This window comes from Spinacia oleracea, chromosome 1 (assembly GCF_020520425.1).
Source record: "Spinacia oleracea cultivar Varoflay chromosome 1, BTI_SOV_V1, whole genome shotgun sequence".
NCBI classification, from domain to species: domain Eukaryota; kingdom Viridiplantae; phylum Streptophyta; class Magnoliopsida; order Caryophyllales; family Amaranthaceae; genus Spinacia; species Spinacia oleracea.
In genome coordinates, this window is record NC_079487.1 from 109,533,833 (window position 1) to 109,548,626 (window position 14,794).

Here is a 14,794-nt window from a genome sequence, read left to right on the forward strand (position 1 = left end):
AAAATAGCGGAGATCTATTATTATATTAAAAAAAATAGGGCAAGTGGGGGAAATAACAATTTTTTTGGGTTTAAATAACAAGTTTTATACTCACTGTAATACATAAGATAAATAATTAAAGATTTTTTTTTAAGAAAATGAATTAAAACAAAATCCAATTTTTTCTAGGGCATTGGATAATTTTTAGAATTTGAAAGACATTAAGTAATAAAAAAATTATTTATTAAAAGTTCAAAACTATAACTACTAAGAAAGAAAAGAAAAAAAAATCAAAAGTCTTAGAATATAATTGCTAAGAGTCGAACCAGGACCATCTTACACACCAAATGATTGGGGAAGACTATTCCCGCTCCAACCAGTGTTCCAGCCTTTTACTTTTCATATAGTTTGAGCGCTACAATATATATATAATATTCAAGTTTGATAGTTTCAGAAACTTGTGAACTTCTTTGTTTTTGCCAGTACGGGTTCAGTTGAACCCACTGAACCGTACTGGCACCGCCCCTGCCTGTGTGGCTATATCTTCAAATGCTTTCTCGCTTAATCCAACTGTATTGCAGAACTCCAGCCCAGATGATGGGCTCGGATATAATTTCAAGATTTCATGAAGAAACAAGAGTAAGGACTTAATTCGACTTTGGGAACCAAATCTATGTACAAGCCGCATTTTGCAGATGAGAATCTATCGTAAATGGGTAAAAAATAGTGAGTGTTGAAATTCATGATTTACATATGACTCAGGCATCAAAGGTACGGAGTACTTCGTTGTGAATGTTTAAGTATGAGTTACAGTAGCTCTTAATAAAGCAGAGACTGTCTGATTTCTTCTTTAGATAGTCCTTAATTTGAAGAACTTAAACGCCCCCAATCCTTCTTTCAATCACATCATATGCTAGACATTTGCGATCCATAGTACGACCTATGCTATTTGACGCTTTGAGCAAAAATAATCCGAATCCAATAATCTGCTTATAAACTGAAAGCAAACATAAAATAAATAAAATTTATGCTTAGTGAACTGAGAAATGCAAAAGTGAAATCTTCATACAATTAGGGTACAGGGAACACAAAGCAAAGCAATGGAATCAATAATGTTGCATGGAAATCTAATGGTAGAATACTAGAATGGTTTTGTATATTATTGACAAAATGTTTAATGCGTAGGTAGAATAAGTTATTTTGCGAAACAAAATTCTTGAAAGAGTTCTTGTTGATCTAAGATTAAACATTTAAGAGCATCCTAATTCCGAAAATGGGTAGACTTAAAGTAGTAGCTAATGTAACAGTCATGTTGAAAACTGAAATTAAATGAGATAATAATAAAGGTTATTATGGGGGGATATTTGCAGCCAAGAAATACCACTGTCCCATGTAGGCAATGTTTCTGAAGATCTTTGTAAGATGTGCATGCTAAAAAGGGTTAATATACATAAACTGAGAAATAGAAACATGCAACAATTCATCAAGTCTATAATATGGAATTATGAATGTAGAATTTCCACAAGTTTCAGTACCGTCAATAGCTCACTCCAAAAGTACATAGATCGAGGTACCAAAAACTACTCTACAACACAAGAATGTGATGAACTTTGTCATACCTGGTGATATGCGGTCTGACCACACTATTGACTGAGAAGCTTAGAGTCGCATGCCACTATTTTAACTACGTTGACATTCTCCTGCAACTCCTCACTTTTGAACAGTGCACCCTGTAAGATGAAGGTCCACACATTGTCGCAGAATCTGTAGGTGTGTAGATGCCCCTGCAACATAAGAATAAAGAGATAGTAAGAAATATTTACTGCCAAAATCAGCAAGACAGATGACCATTTTTTTATAGTGAACTGATCATTTATCTATAACCACCAAATGTTAGATTCAATAAATACAGAGCTGCATACCCCTCTTTAAATCTAATACAAGTATGAGCCTCTGATCTGAAAGTACAAAAATGGGACCCCAAAATCATCGCATTATTTGCTTCATCTAAAGTAACCTTTTCCGACACAGGATCAGTAAAAGGTCATTACCGCTCTACTGCTTTTTCTAGTGAATTCAGTCTATACCCAAAAATTATTCAAAATAACATTAAGATCAATCCGAATATCATACAGAGAGCTGCAGTAATTGTTGAGAACTTGAGATATCAAATAGACCTTCCCCACCAGAGCTAAAACTGCAACCTGCTCAGATCATTCTTCACAACAAGAGCATTTGAAGATTTAAGTACCACGAAACCTTGGCCTCTAATTCACAGAGAAGTAAATTTTACCACTTACCAAAGCATTACTCAGTAAACTCCGAAACAGGGGCCAAGTACCTACTCTTTCACTTGGTTTGCCTCTAACTCACATTCAAGTAGATTTAACCACTTACCTAAACATCACTCAGTAAACTCCGAAAAAATCCAAGGCATAACTAATTATCAAGACTTAACAATACTTTCTTTGTACCTAATCAACTGTCAACTAACCAATAATGTTTTCCGCAATTCTACCTTCAAAGGAACTGTGTAGTCTGAAATGTTTAAGAAAATCTCCAGAAATTGATATCTAATTTCTAAAAATCAGCCTTTGCACTCCCATTACGTGAGGAAGAGAGACTCCCAGGCATATAATTTGAAGCATCTAATACTCCCTCCTTTTCTGGAAGATTGTTCCACTTGATTTTTGCACAGTATCAATTCAATGCATATTTGAATTGTTAAAAACTATAAAAGTTGATTTTTGAAACTACAATCTAGACTAATCAAACAAGGCCCCCGTGAATATGTTTTGACTTGTATATTACTCCCTCCGTTCCTTTTTGTTGTATCCGTTTCCTTTTTAAGCGTTTCTTTTTGTTGTATCCGTATCTATTTTTGGACATACATTTTATCCTAAAATATCCTTACATTTCTATCTATTTACCAAAATACCTAAAGATTCTACCCATATTCCAACCTAAATATCCCCGCCCCTATTATTTAATTCTTTTCCCTTCCCCATATACCCACTCTCTCACCTCCTTTATCACCCATCATTATCACTCCTCTCTTTTACCTTATTTCTTTATTATTTTCTCTCTTTTTTTTTTTTTTTATTATAATCTCTTACATACAATCATTTTTCTTACACCCAATCTTTACACTTATACCAATACAAACCAAGATTCCAATTTTCTTAAAAACCCCCCACTTTCCCAAATGGATACAACTTAAAGGAACGGAGGGAGTAATTAATACAGTATTAGATTATATTTTTATTAGAATCTTTATAAAGATTCCAAGTGAAAAGAACTTTAGGGATGTAGGGAGTACTACTTTCAGGTTTCCACCCTCATAAAAGAATTTTTTAAAAGCTATAATTTAACCAGTAGTCAGATTAGTATAATGGGAACATGGAAAGACAATTAAGTGAATATGGAAAGATAGTTAAGTGAATATGTATTCCATGTTTATTAAATGGGATAAACCAAAATAAACATTATTGAACTTTCGAATTAAGAGAGCATTATCCTACAACTCTCTCCGCTTCTTTACAAGCATATTTCAGAGCATCTCTTCACACTACATCCCTGCATTTCCAATTTTAGTGTTCAGTGGGGGGTTGACCTCCAAATACTCTAACACAAAAGTGGTTCTGTTGTTATACAGTTTTGACATTCTTTCACTAATACATTGAATACCAGCAAATCTTCAAATCTACCATAACAATTTCCAATATCACTAAAAAAATTGATAAATGAACCAACCATGACCTCATCCACTAACATTCAGTATTCAGCCAAGGTAGACAAACTCAGCTATATAGTACATCTCATCCACTTCGGCTCCAATAATTCGCCACGCAAAACCACACAAACTCAGCTATACTAGTTGTAATCGTCTCTAAGAGCATGTACATTGGGGCTCTTGGAGTGGCTCTCCAAGTAGCTCACCAACAAGAACTATCTCTTGGCTAACATTGGGGATCTTGAGTGGTTCTTGAGGGGCTCTTGAGTGGTTCTTGAGGGGCACTTGAGTAGCTCTTCATGGAGAGTTACTTCAAGATAGCTCTTGCCCAAGAGCCCTCCAAGAGTTGATTCTTGTTGAAAAGTGGGGAGTAACTTTGAAAAGTGGATAGAGATAATTAATTATGGACCACTAAATGGTTAAAAAGAGATTGGAGAGCTCACTTGAGTAATCAACCAATGTTGAGTGTTTTTAGGAATGAATTCTTGAGTGTATCTTATAGAGAGGTAGTGGTAGAGAGAGAGTGGAGATCCCTCAAAGAACTATTTTGAAGAAGAGTTACTTTGAAGAGCCAACCAATGCACATGCACTAAGAATTACAATAATAACTAAGCTCCAAATCTAGTACACGGGACCGCTCTTCTCAAAACTTCCATTTAAAGGCAGTACTTCATTCATGAATAATTCTCATTCACAAACTATTCTAATTTCCAATCAACTGAAATGCTGAAATCATTAGATCAAGTTCAATACCTTGATTGTTACTTTGGCCCTCAATTGAGCCTCAAGCGCTGCAGTAATCGACTATAATCACACAAAAAACAAACACAATCAATTACCTATTTTAAAAAATTGCCTATTGCCCCGAAGACAATGCGTCGAATTACAACCTTATCAAACTGAACAAGAACTTGAATCGCAAGCTCAGGACCGAGAGTACCACTCATAACCATCTCATCCAACGTCTCTGTCAAACACATTCCAAGTCTCGACATCCGATACAACTCGCATGTCACCATTGATTACAAAGATCTGCGTCAAATTCTCCAATTAATCAATTTCAACCACTAAACAATTCATCTTATTCGAGAAATTTCAACAGTTTCAAACAAATTATCACTCCAAATCATGCGAAAACGAACTTGAAAATTAACAAAGCTACGGAAAAAAATCATCAAGACACAATACATAACAAAGGAAGAAAAGAAATCGAAATTACATTCAACAACTACAAATATTTTCAAACAACTTAGAAAATAGAGCACAAAAAAGGAGAAACGAAATTATGTACCGAAAATAGAAAGGATTCCAAATCAAATTCATCTAATTCAACAAATTTCAAGAATTTGATTTCAAGAATTTGTTTATGAACTAAAATATTAAGAATTCGGAAGAGTAGAAAAGTACGATCGAGTACGGTCGCTTCGCTCTGAAGTTGTAAGCTGTATATTTGGTGATGTTTTGAAATGTGCGATGAATCTATGTGGTACGAAAATTGGAGAAATTTGGGTGTTTTTATACCTTGGAATTTCTGGATTTGGTGGTTATACAGCGTTGACCGACTTCTTTTTAATTATACGATAATGCCCTTGATGGGTTTACTGTTTTGATATGGGCATACCGCATATGGCTCCTCTCTTGGATGGATCCGTAAATGCGAGCCATGAGCCAAACGGCACCTACAAAGATAAAATTTATTTTTTTCACCCGTTTCAACAAGGTTATTGTTCTTGCAACATTCAGGTATAAAATTAAAAAATAGTGAGAAAATAGAAAACTTCAGTAATGAAAGTTTTCCTAAACTTAATTTCAAAACAACGATCCTTCGTTTGGGAGTGAGCTTGAAGAATAGTCGGGGATCAAAATATCAGATGAGTCAGATGTGTGCCTTTGTTTGAGAGAAAATGCTCGCAAATACTCAAATAGTTGTGGAGATCACAAGTTCAACTCTTCCTGTCTTCTGGGGAGGTTTAGCCACCTAAATATACATCTCCATATTTCATTAAACGAGTTTTTTATGAAATGCCCCGAGTTTTCAATAAATTAATCAAATAACCCTTCCGTTTCAATAACTCATAAAATACCCCTATTTCAATACTTAATACCCAAAAACCTCATCTTATCTCTCATTCCTTCCTAAATGTGCATACCCTCAACTCCTCAAGCTAGTATTCTGTTTCACAAATCTATGTATTAGTGTACTAACCAAAATAATGTCAAATGATCAACAACTTACAACAAGTGATGCATATGAACATAAGTTCCATAAATCTAGAAAGATCAATAGATCATGATAATAAGTAGTCATGAAAGACTTTGAAAACTTTCAAAAATATAATTTTGCCATAAAAATCTTTCCACAATTTTATAGGAGGATATCCATAAAATAAATATGCCAGGCGTTCCATAAAATAATTTTACCATCTCAACCTTACTTATCCACCATGTATTTAACGGAGTATTAAAACACTCCTTTTAATTTTTCAAACATATTTAGCGATATTATATAAAGATTGTATACTCAATCCATTATAATTACCAACACCATACGCAAAAATTCATCATATTTGAACATCTTCATCAACATCAATCGAAAATCATAATTATCATAATTGAAGGACAAGAAGACTAGGGCGGTCTATTCTTATTTACCTGATTGTACTTATTTTTCCTAGGCTAATTTGCCAAAAATGACCTTTTATAGTTCAAAATTTGCGAGAAATGACCTTATAAAAAAAATTGGGTAAAGTCACGAGTAAAAATTCTTTGCGAGAGACAACTTGTTCCCACTTTTCGGCGTTAACTTTGATTTTACGTGCAGGTCACGTGTTGTCGAAGTTAGCTTATGTTCACCCTTTTCATCCACTTTTCGTCATTAACTTTCAATTTTTGTTTTTTTGTTTTTAGTTTTTATAGTTGGAAATTTTGGAGGAAAAAGGGTGAGAATAGCTGAAAAATGAAAGTACAGAGAAGTATGATGACGAGCCTGAGACAGAAAAAAATACAGAGAAGTATGATGACGAGCATGAGACAGAAAAAAAAGGGCCTATAACATTCCTGTATTGCTTGAGTTATCCTCCTTTAATAGAAGGAAAGTTCAGAACTATAATTCACAACACTATACAACTTGGAGTGACATTGTGCTCGAAATACATTAAGTACACAGTCATGGTTGACACCATATCACCCCAAGAAGCAAATAAATCAGGAATTACTGAAACAAAACTGAGGATTGCTGTGATTCTCGAAGTGATTGATGTTCATATGCATGGTGTAACACCTATATCTTCAAATGCTGTCTCGCTTAATCCAACTGTATTTGGAGAATTCCAGGGCAGATGATGGGCTCTGATATAATTTCAAGATTTCATGAAGAAACAAGAGTAAGGACATAATTCAACTTTGGTCACCAAATCTATGGATCTAGATTTACACGCCGCATTTTGCAGATGAGGTTTGCTATGGGAAGGTCAAGCTGGGTGGTGGAATCTGATTTAATCAGATCTTTCAATTGATCTTTTGGGGTGGAAAGGCATGTCTGGAAGGTTGTAAGTATTGAAGGAATTGGCACTGATAAAGCGGAAAGAACATTTGCCAAATACTCTATATCAACGGAGAGTTGCTGAGCTCCACGCTCAGTAATGTATTGAATCCCTCGCAACTGCTCCACGTATATTGCAGTGGCACCCTCCGCAACCTTGAAAGGTTTAGACATATTAATCAGCACAATTAAGCAGGGATGAAAAGGGGAACAATACTTAAATTGATTTAAAATTACCTTAAACATCCATTCAGTGGCAAAGAACTGGGCTTCATCTGCATTGGCATCATCACTAGAAATACCTTCTGCAAGGGGCTCCAATTGCTGGGGCAAGGTAAGGAGATATTCACCAATACTAGTGATATACGATTGAGGGTATGAGCTGAAGCTCGGGAGAGGAAACGCGCTAGTCTCCTCTGCAGATGCCCATATCGGCATGCGTGACACATCACTGAGACGCTGTCGTACCTTTGATATCAGGACATCATATACAAGCTCATTAACAGTTTCTTCAAATGTGGAAACTCTATGAGATGCGAGTGGAAGTGCATGGAACCGAGGGTCTTTAGACTGGCACAAGAATGACAAGTAGCTTTCGTAAGTAAGTTTATTATACACAAAAAAAAAGATAATAAAGCATCATTTTGAAGATACCAATGGAAACAAGACAAAGCACTGGACAGAAAATATAAATCTAATGCAATAAAACCCCTAAATTTTGAATATACCCTCAAACAGTAGCAAAAGATATTCCAAACACCCATCAGCAAAAAGAGCTAAAGATCATAAAGACCAATTCATAAGTGACGATCTGATGCCCCAAGACCTCTTTTCATTTCCTAGTATCTTCCAACGTAATTGAGCTAATAAACCAACCTACACTTTTGGTTTGAAACTTTTCAGTAGTTTCACACAATATTATCAGTTGAGACAACATTCAAACAGATAATCATCAGACGACGACTATCTTTCGTAGTAGCCATAGAAGACTCGACCCAAGCAATTCTTATGCCCACCCCATGTCTTTCTTGATAATAGGTTTTCAATCTTTTCATATAACTTTCAAACAACCACTCTCTCCTTGGATTAAATAAATACTATAGCATATTTTAATTTGAAAAAAGTATGATGAATTTGAAATAACTATACTTGCCTGCTCCAGAAGACTAACTAGCTTTCGAGCCTTTTCAGGAGCATCAGCTAATCGCACGGTAGCCATATCCAGTGCAGCTCCTCCAGCTAAATTTACACTCACATTTCCGTCATCAATGGATAATTGTCTCTGATTTTGGTCCTCACCAAATGCTGATACAGGTAGACTTGTACTTAACCTAGAAAGAGTAGCTCTCAGTGAAGCTTCAAAGACAGAGGATCTGCTTGTTAGACAATCAGCAACAGTAAGAATCTGCAAAGCCCCTTGTACCATGGACCATTCTTCCTCGTTCGTAATTAGGTCAGCTTTCCGAGGATTATGAGTTCCTTCCTTCTTGTCAGATCCAGAATCTCTCTTTATAATGTCAGATGTATTATCTACTCCACATACGGCTCTTAGTGATTTCAATGTCTCATTAAGCATGGAAATGTACTGCAACATTATGTCATCGAGGGCAACAATTAGCTCATCTGCCTCAGAACCACCAGTAAAATTGATACACCTCTCAACTGCAGCTTCAAGAAGCAAAATAACTTGAGGAACAGACTCCTCCATCCTCCTAACAGTTTCACTAAGTTCTATTCCTTGAGCACCTACTCCACGAGCAACAGCTCCTCTAAGATCTAACTTCCCAATCTCAGAAGCAAGGATGGTGCGCTCCATTTGCCCGTATCTGTAACACAAGGTTTTAATTATCAATTAGAAAATAAGACTGAGGGTACAAGCTTCAATACAATGATTGGGAAGATATATGCAGTATAAGAGTAACAATTAACAAAAAAACCAGTCAAAAGAACCTGGCATGCACTACGGACTACGTAGCTATACCTCAATCAATTGACACAAAATGTTGAAAGCAAGAAAAAGAGACTCGTTTTAGAAATTCAAAGCCTGCTTACTTCTTTTTAAACGTCTCAAAAGGAGAGTAAACTGCTTTCATTGTATCAAGTAGTACTTGCATCGCAGATTCTGAAAAAAGATGTTGAATGTTTCTTGCAAAAGTGTTCGTCACATTATGCAGTTCAATCATTGCATCAAGATGTTTGCTGTGAATCTTTCCTTTGGGCATATCACCAGATAACAAATCCAATGTCCCTGAAGATGTGAATTAGACAAATTAAGTTACTTTGACTCGTTTGTTTACTTGAAGTACCTACGTCGAATTTTTGGTTGCTCCATGTATAAAAACATACATCAACCCATGTCGGGTAGACTTGACAATTCGGTAAGGATTTGAAAGTGTTACTTGACACTTTGATTCTCATACAGACACCTTAATTAGCTTGATCAACATAAGTGTACAGAAAAACTACAAAAAGAGATGGAAGGTGAAGGAGAAAGTTAAGCAACAAATGGGCTGAGATACAGATTGTGACTAAGAACTGACAACGAAGCAAAACTAAAAATGTGCGTTTAAGTATTTGTAATCTAAAAAGACAAGCAATAGTGTTTTAGAATCAGGAAGATGTTCAGTGTTCACTGAAGGCTGTGTCTCTGTACTCATGTTCAATTGGTCAGGGTCTGTGTCAAACTGTAACTTTTTTTGTCTAAGCACGTCTATTCTCTGGATGCACACCCATAATCATGTCTGAATAACATAGGAGACAAAGATTACCATACAACAAAGAAGACACAAGTTATAAATTGCAGTTAAAAAAATAGACCCTGTATTCAGACATGAAGGTAGATAGTCTTTAAACATCCTAATATGAAGGGGCTAACACTGTTAATGTGTAAGAGGAACTGTAGACTTATTTCTAGCACATTATTGCTAATGGAACACCACAGTAGGATACAAGTTCCCAGTTAGTAAATCAATGAGGAACAGCAGTTATCTCGTCTCGGAAAGTTACTTTCTAAGTAAAAGCATTAGGAAGTTGCTACTCAAACAAAACTCAAGCAAGACTTCCTTCATAGTCGTCAAGCCGTCTTTTCATCCTCCAATACAACTTTATTGGCTGGCACTGGCAATTTCCAAACAAAGATGAGGAGCTATCTATGCAGAACATGTATTTGATATAAATAGGGGTCACGGGACACGCTAAGAGTCTAAGATGCATTTTATATTACCTCGCCAATATTTCACATAAGCAGCCCATCAGAACTAAACTATATCATGTATTTAAGTCATGAATTTTCGTTCCTGCTACTATACTCAGAGCTCCAGAGGAACGGAACTTGAAAATATTATCATTAGACCTGTTAAATTCTTTTAAAATTTTACATTTTTACAATACAATATTTGATGTTCGGACGGAAAAAAAGGCCCCAAGTATAAACTAGAACTAAAAAACTGCAAACAGTCTAAATCTAAATTTAAGGAATAGAAGGAGCATATATTAAATGAAGCTTGAAGGATGAATAAAATGCAACCTTTAGCCAATGCTTTTGTTTCAGGAACAGCATCTCCAGTTGCAAGGTTGATGCGAGAAATGAAGCTTGAATTAACCGCTAGCATTGTCTCAATTAACAACTTCGGTACCAGTGTTTTATAATCATCAGGGAAGGCAATCATGCACCTGCGAAGTAACAGAATAATTTATATGGGACGAGAAATTCTGGTATAGAGAAAAGATATAATAAAAATGATAATGTTGAAACAATTGCTCAACTAAGCAAAAAAAAAATCACAATAGGTGCTCGGTTGTATACTCGTGTGATAGTTCTCACTGGGATCAGTGGTAAGTGAAGATCTAAGCTCACGGTAAAGAACTATATTATACATACAATCTAATAATCGGGAACTAATTCTCAGAGAATTGAATATTACGACGGTCAAGGACTCAAGTGAGATAGTACAAAGATGAAAAAGAACAATGACTTTTGGAGTTGTGTAAAAATAAAAAACACGTCATCAGACAGCATTACAAAAGATGACAAAACTAAGAAAGCAAAAGAAATTTGGCCTTGCATGTTTTTTCTTAGGGAATCTGCATAAACAGAAGCATGGTACAAGATTGAGAAAGGACACAACAATGAAATTATGAATTTACCATTTCCATTCTTGCTCAAGACAGAGTAGCAGTTCATCATAAAAGCTTGGCAACCATGTGGAAAAAGAAACGGATGAATGATTTGATTGGAACTCATTTGTATTTGCTGAATGGTTTGTTTGGAACTTGGTGGTTCGCTGCCTGGACTCGAATTCATCCCAAAGTTGCTTTATGGATTTGAGGTGAACCTTAGTATAGTACACTTCTAAGGACTGGAATCTACCAATTCGCACAAGAATTCCTCGCATCTCCTGAGCAACATCAACCTGTATAATAGAAACAGAGAAGTATATGAGACGCGAGGTGGCAAGGTGCATAATAGGAGCAGATAATTGAAAACATATGAAGATACTTTACTTTACGATTAGACAGAGCATCCATCAATCGAGGCTGAACCATCGCGTCCAGTCTGTCCTCTAAGACCTCAAGTTGCTTCCTCACATTAGCAAATTCAGCAACCTAAAAAGTAATTACACGTAAAACAAAAAATATCTTATGTCCAGCATGACTAGAACATATCCACAATTAGTAGGAGCTGCTTGAAGTCATACCTCTCCTACTGCAGACAGGCAGTGCCTCATGCTGGCTAACGTTTCCGCAGCCCGTGGAAGATCACCACTGGCGAAAACATCCTCCACAGTTGAGCTCAATTGGGTCAACCCAGCAGCATCCTATAAAATACACCAAACTTGCCTTGTTAAAGACTTGGCACTTCCTCAGTTTCTCAGACTCACCAACCAAATCATAAAGAACCTATCAATAAAGTCTAACCTGCAATGTCTTGTATGCAGCTTCCATCCTATATTTGACAGTATCAACTTTTGCAAGAGCTGCAATAGAGTCTGCAGCAGAGCCTTCTGCCTGAAGAGAGTTAAGACTAAATAAAAAGGGCTGATGATTAAGCGACGATTCTAATGAAGAAAGATATACACAGAGACACAGTGTTTCAAGTAATTAGCAAGATCTATGAAAGACCTACTATGGTCCCTTCACTTCAATGGTAGGATAAATTTCTTGCACCACTCTCAGGCTATTGCTTAAATTCCATGACCTGAAGAAGATAGCCACTCTAGTTTGGGGCAACAACAAGAAAAAACACCATTTCGACCAAGATTTTAAGGTAGAGAGTCCGTTCAATGATTTCTGAACTAGTTAATAGAAATTAGAATTGCATACTCATAAAGAGGTCCCATTTATTATAAGCTATATGACCCCACTGAACTCCTCGGTGATTAAAGAATTTTCTCCAGAGACAGTTGGACAGTTTTAACAGAAAACTGCCTGTCACCCTTAGAAACACCCAAACATATCCCAAACTTCCCGCTCACCAAAAAACAATCCTGGCCTCCTCTTTCTTCGTCAACATAGGAAACACTAGTATTCATTCTTTCAAAGAATAACATTAGTTAGCATTTGATCATGGGCAGTGGCTCTTATTTCTTCACTTACTATGTTTTTATTAATTACTTCACTTCCATTTGATTTGGTCTCTGCATTAGTTGCCGAGTGGCAGTTGTCACTCACTTTTTGGGAGGCATGACATAGGTCTTCAAACATTGATCTATAGATCAAGACTCATTGATTTTAATTCATAGGGAAAGTTTGAAGTGTAGAGTGGCATTCCAAAAATGGCTGTAACCGGAAAGCTTCAATTAATAGGCAGCTGATCATTCACACATTGATGATTACCCTTTTTCTAAATGCACGTAAATCTAATGTTCTTGAGTTGTATTTTCTCGGATTCCAATTCGACCACAGATGCCATGTGCAAGCCTATTTATCAACAATATCCTTTTTCCAACAAATTCAAAAAGTGTAGTTGCAGGTTCTATTATCTACCTAGGAGGCTAGGATTGCAGCTTCTCGCCCCATTTTAATCATCACTTACTTCACTCATCATGATTTAAATAGTCTCACCATGTCAACTACAATTCGATATGGTATGTGTCTAGCTAATTGCACCATATCCAATTCAGCTCTCATTTTCATCAATTTACACTTGTCGAAATGTTGGCGCAAATTCACCTCAATCTTCCATAGCGCTCAACATTACACTATGTTCAAGCACTTTAATCATCATGATTCAAATAGTCTCACCAGATCAACTGCAATTCGACCCGGTCTGAGTCTAGCTAATTGCACCATATCCAATTCAGCTCTCATTTTCATCAATTTAACACTTCTCCAAATGTTGGCGCAAATTCACCTCAATCTTCCATAGCGCCAAACATTACACTATGATCAAGCACTTCTTCACACTCTCGAGTTATCTAAAACCTAAAATCTAAGTGTACTTGCATTTATTTCACATCCATCAATTTTGTCAGTAAATTAAAATATGCATGTCTAAGTATTGCAAAAATCTAAGTCATAAAAGTTTAATGTAAATTATCCCAAAATCACCGAAATAGAAAAAAAACTATAAAAAAAAAACCTGCTTGATCTTGGTAAGGATGGTGGAGATGGAAGAGCGGAGAGAAACGGCGTCGTCGCGAATGCGGATGACATCACGAGTGGCACGTGGAACACGGAGAATGGAGGCAGAACTTTGTTCTTCAAGAGAAGCGGAGATCTCTTCAGACATCAATTGAAGCTTCATTTCCAGATCTACTAAGTGTTTCTCCAAAGCATCTGCCGGGTGACGAGCTTTCACGGCGTTGTTTATCCATTTCTTCGCGTCGAATTTCTCGTCGGAAAATGATCCCAAATCTACCATCATTTTTGCAGAACTATAATTGATTGAGTGATCAAAATATGTGGAAATGTAGGTTGGTGAATGAGTGTGAGTTCATCTGAGAGGGATTTGAATCTGTGGAAATAGGAAATTGGAAAATGAAGGGTTTTTTAGCTGGTGAGAAATGAAGGTTTAGAACAAGGTAGGTAAATCCGGTAACACAGACACTTGAAGAAGATCTGGAAAAAAAAAAAATTACTACTCCCTCCGTCCCGGAATACTTGACCTGTTTTTCTTATCGGGCCGTCCCTTAATACTTGACCTGTTTCTAAAAATAGAAATATTCTAACAATATTATATTATTTCTCACTCCACCCCTATTAACCCACCTACCCCCTACTCCATACAAAAAATAATTAAAAATTCAACCCCTACTCTCCCCCACCCCACCCATTTACACATTTCCCACTAACTACATTAAAATAATACCCCACTATCAACTACTACTTATTAAATTAAATAAGTCAATTCAAGACCCTTAAACTCTGTGCCGGTCAAACCGGGTCGAGTATTCCGGGACGGAGGGAGTACTCCATACAACAATCAAAGGGAAAAGACTAGTCCAATACTCCAATTCCGTCAATTAGTAAAACATACACCCGGTCACGCAACCGGGTCAAAACTACGTCGTTTTGATAGCTTTTACCAGAATTTTTTTTTT

General features: G+C 36.3%; 2 protein-coding genes across 3 annotated transcripts; both read right to left on the reverse strand.

Annotated features, from left to right (window-relative positions):
* Positions 1 to 600: 600 nt before the first annotated feature.
* LOC110781861 (transcription initiation factor IIA subunit 2) lies at positions 601 to 5,274 on the reverse strand. 2 transcript variants are annotated; one of them, XM_021985912.2, is made up of 5 exons: positions 5,120 to 5,274; positions 4,603 to 4,744; positions 4,466 to 4,516; positions 1,599 to 1,763; positions 601 to 976 (listed from the first exon to the last, which is right to left on the reverse strand). In XM_021985912.2, the coding sequence occupies exons 2-4, from the start codon at positions 4,729 to 4,731 to the stop codon at positions 1,623 to 1,625; spliced, it is 321 nt and encodes a 106-aa protein (XP_021841604.1). In that variant the 5' UTR covers positions 4,732 to 4,744; positions 5,120 to 5,274; the 3' UTR covers positions 601 to 976; positions 1,599 to 1,622. The 2 variants fall into 2 exon arrangements, with proteins under 2 accessions (XP_021841604.1, XP_021841605.1); XM_021985913.2 differs by having other exon boundaries at positions 5,004 to 5,212.
* A 1,466-nt stretch (positions 5,275 to 6,740) lies between these two features.
* LOC110781863 (conserved oligomeric Golgi complex subunit 7) lies at positions 6,741 to 14,277 on the reverse strand. Its single transcript, XM_021985914.2, has 10 exons — positions 13,834 to 14,277; positions 12,171 to 12,260; positions 11,951 to 12,070; positions 11,757 to 11,858; positions 11,400 to 11,665; positions 10,780 to 10,925; positions 9,306 to 9,501; positions 8,407 to 9,079; positions 7,491 to 7,823; positions 6,741 to 7,409 (listed from the first exon to the last, which is right to left on the reverse strand). The coding sequence occupies exons 1-10, from the start codon at positions 14,116 to 14,118 to the stop codon at positions 7,128 to 7,130; spliced, it is 2,493 nt and encodes an 830-aa protein (XP_021841606.1). The 5' UTR covers positions 14,119 to 14,277; the 3' UTR covers positions 6,741 to 7,127.
* Positions 14,278 to 14,794: the final 517 nt, after the last annotated feature.

Coding starts and splice junctions, on each gene's coding strand:
- LOC110781861 (XM_021985912.2), bottom strand. CDS start 4,731: ATGGTGACATGCGAGTTGTATCGGATGTCGAGACTTGGAATGTGTTTG. Junction 4,517..4,602: donor TTCTTGTTCAGTTTGATAAG/GTTGTAATTCGA, acceptor GTGTGATTATAG/TCGATTACTGCAGCGCTTGA. Junction 1,764..4,465: donor GGGCCAAAGTAACAATCAAG/GTATTGAACTTG, acceptor CTTATGTTGCAG/GGGCATCTACACACCTACAG.
- LOC110781863 (XM_021985914.2), bottom strand. CDS start 14,118: ATGATGGTAGATTTGGGATCATTTTCCGACGAGAAATTCGACGCGAAG. Junction 12,071..12,170: donor CTGCATACAAGACATTGCAG/GTTAGACTTTAT, acceptor TGTATTTTATAG/GATGCTGCTGGGTTGACCCA. Junction 11,666..11,756: donor ATGCTCTGTCTAATCGTAAA/GTAAAGTATCTT, acceptor TCTATTATACAG/GTTGATGTTGCTCAGGAGAT.